The 2,253-nt window shown below is 42.6% G+C and overlaps 1 protein-coding gene across 1 annotated transcript; it reads right to left on the minus strand.

Moving 5' to 3' along the window:
* Positions 1-1,213: 1,213 nt before the first annotated feature.
* Positions 1,214-1,911, minus strand: LOC113800154 (uncharacterized). Its single transcript, XM_070123334.1, has 2 exons — positions 1,889-1,911; positions 1,214-1,775 (listed from the first exon to the last, which is right to left on the minus strand). The coding sequence occupies exons 1-2, from the start codon at positions 1,909-1,911 to the stop codon at positions 1,214-1,216; spliced, it is 585 nt and encodes a 194-aa protein (XP_069979435.1).
* Positions 1,912-2,253: the final 342 nt, after the last annotated feature.

Here is a 2,253-nt window from a genome sequence, read left to right on the forward strand (position 1 = left end):
CATGTAACTCCGCAAGAACTCTACCTTTCAAACGGTCCGGGATTATTACCCTGGTATTTCTGAATATACAATCCTGTACAACTAACAACTCTGACCACACGTCTGTAAATGGCTTGTATCGCTGCTCCGACTATACATCCTTATTATTTAATGACAAACACTGTAAAACCCTAGATAATATGGGATCACTCTTAGTCTGACTTGCAATTTGCTTCGATGCAACCAGCAACTCGCATGCGTCTACTAACAAAATGCTCGATGATTCCCCACTGGAAGCCTGATCGACTGGCAGTCTCGACAGAGCATCTGCATTCCCCATCTTGGCTGTTGACCTATACTCTATGTCATAGTTATAGGCAGCTAGGGTTATTGACCTTCTGTGTAAACGAGCTGCTACTAATTCTGGCAGACTCTTCTTTGGTCCTAAAATGGCTAATAGTGGCTTGTGATCCGTTAATAATGTAAAGGTCTTTCTGCCATAAAGGTACATGTGGAACTTTTTAACACCATAAACCAAAGCTAATCCTTCTTTCTCTATCTGAGAATATCTCTGTCCTGCCTTATACAGTAGTCTTGATGCAAAAGCAATGGGTCTTTCAGTACCATCTTCCATAACGTGAGCTAATACTGCACCTAACCCTACTTGCGATGCATCACACACTAGTTTTACAGGCAAATCTTTATTGTAGTGTACCAGAAATGTTTCTTTAGTTATTTCAGTCTTAATCCTGTCAAAAGCTTCTTGACATTTTACTGACCAGTTCCATGGAACTTCTTTTGCGGTCAAACTATACAATGGGCTAGCAATAGTGGCTAGATTCTTAACAAATTTACCATAAAATGTGACTAGCCCTAAGAATGACTGTAATTCTTTAACATTCTCTGGCACTTTGGCATCATTTACTGCCCTAACTTTTTCATCTGTCTTATGGATACCTTTACCATCAATTTATACATAGGAACTTATAGTATTAATAGCATATATCATTTAGTGTATGTTAATACATAACATGTATTTTTGTTTCGCCGTCGATTTAAAAGTCCTTGCATGATACTCTGTCCCTCCCTCCAAGCTCCAGGTACCAGATTGTGTTGGGCGTCTTCGTAGTCAACATTAGCAGCAAATGGATATTGTTTGAGGATGAGATTGTGCATGACACATCCACACATGGTGATTGTCTTGACTACTTTAGGATTTTGATCCATAATGGTGCTAAACACTTGTTCTTGCTTGGAGGAGTCCAAATGGATTTTCTACCACACGACAAGCGCGTGATAATCTGTAGTTGAAGATCTTCTCATGGTGCACCTGGGATTGGTGTGAGTACGGTTTCATCAGCCATGGCTTGAGGGCGAAGGCATCATCACTTATCAGATAGAAGGGGATTGCCTCCGGGAATCCGGCTCGCTTCTTCTCAATGGCTTGATTAAGGTCACACTTAGACCGCATTCCTCCATATCCAGCACCTCGTTCAGCGCCTACGTCGACGTACAGGAATTTGTAGTTTGCATCTGCGACGGCCATGAGTACAATACTGTGGAGATTCTTGTAGTTATAGTACACTGATCCTCCATTTGTTGGTTTCTTTATTGGGACATGCTTCCCATCAAGCGCACCTCCACAGTTATGGTAGTTCCATTTCTTAGAAAATCCCTGGGTGTCCTTCTTCCATGCCTTGGGAGTTTGGGGGCACTTCATAACTTCAGGTCTGTGAGTGTTGATGATGTCTTGGCACATTTGAGGCACAAAGCTGCAAATGACACTCTTGGAGATTCTGAAAGTATATTGCAGACTTGCATAGGAGTTTCCAGTTGCCAGAAAGCGGAGGATGACTGCCAGTTTCAAAACTACTGATAAAGGAAGCTTTTTCTTGTCTTATTTGGCTACCCTTGGAATATCCTTTCAACCATCTCGGAAAACAATTCGGGTTGGATCCGGACGAAGTTTTTGAAGCCTCTTTTGTCTTCTTTATTTAGTTCTGAACATTGTTGGGGATGATTTCTCTCTTATCCATTTTCTTTGTTGCAGGCCGGACACGATCGGCCTGCGCTTTTGCTTTCTTCTGTCCCCCTGCAGCCTTATAGGGCTACAGGGTGACTGCCTTGGTCATTTCCATACTGTGGTCGTTATCTTTTTGATCAGTCCGAGGGGGGGGTGTTTGAATAAGCCATATTTTAGCTTTCGTTCAGCTTCACGCAGCCCCACCCACCACGCACTCCAACAAGGAGAAGCTGTGTGTTAGAGCACATTCT

Source organism: Penaeus vannamei, chromosome 7 (assembly GCF_042767895.1).
Source record: "Penaeus vannamei isolate JL-2024 chromosome 7, ASM4276789v1, whole genome shotgun sequence".
In the NCBI taxonomy this organism is placed as follows: domain Eukaryota; kingdom Metazoa; phylum Arthropoda; class Malacostraca; order Decapoda; family Penaeidae; genus Penaeus; species Penaeus vannamei.

Coding starts and splice junctions, on each gene's coding strand:
- LOC113800154 (XM_070123334.1), bottom strand. CDS start 1,911: ATGGTTGAAAGGATATTCCAAGG. Junction 1,776..1,888: donor GTTGAAAGGATATTCCAAGG/GTAGCCAAATAA, acceptor ATATACTTTCAG/AATCTCCAAGAGTGTCATTT.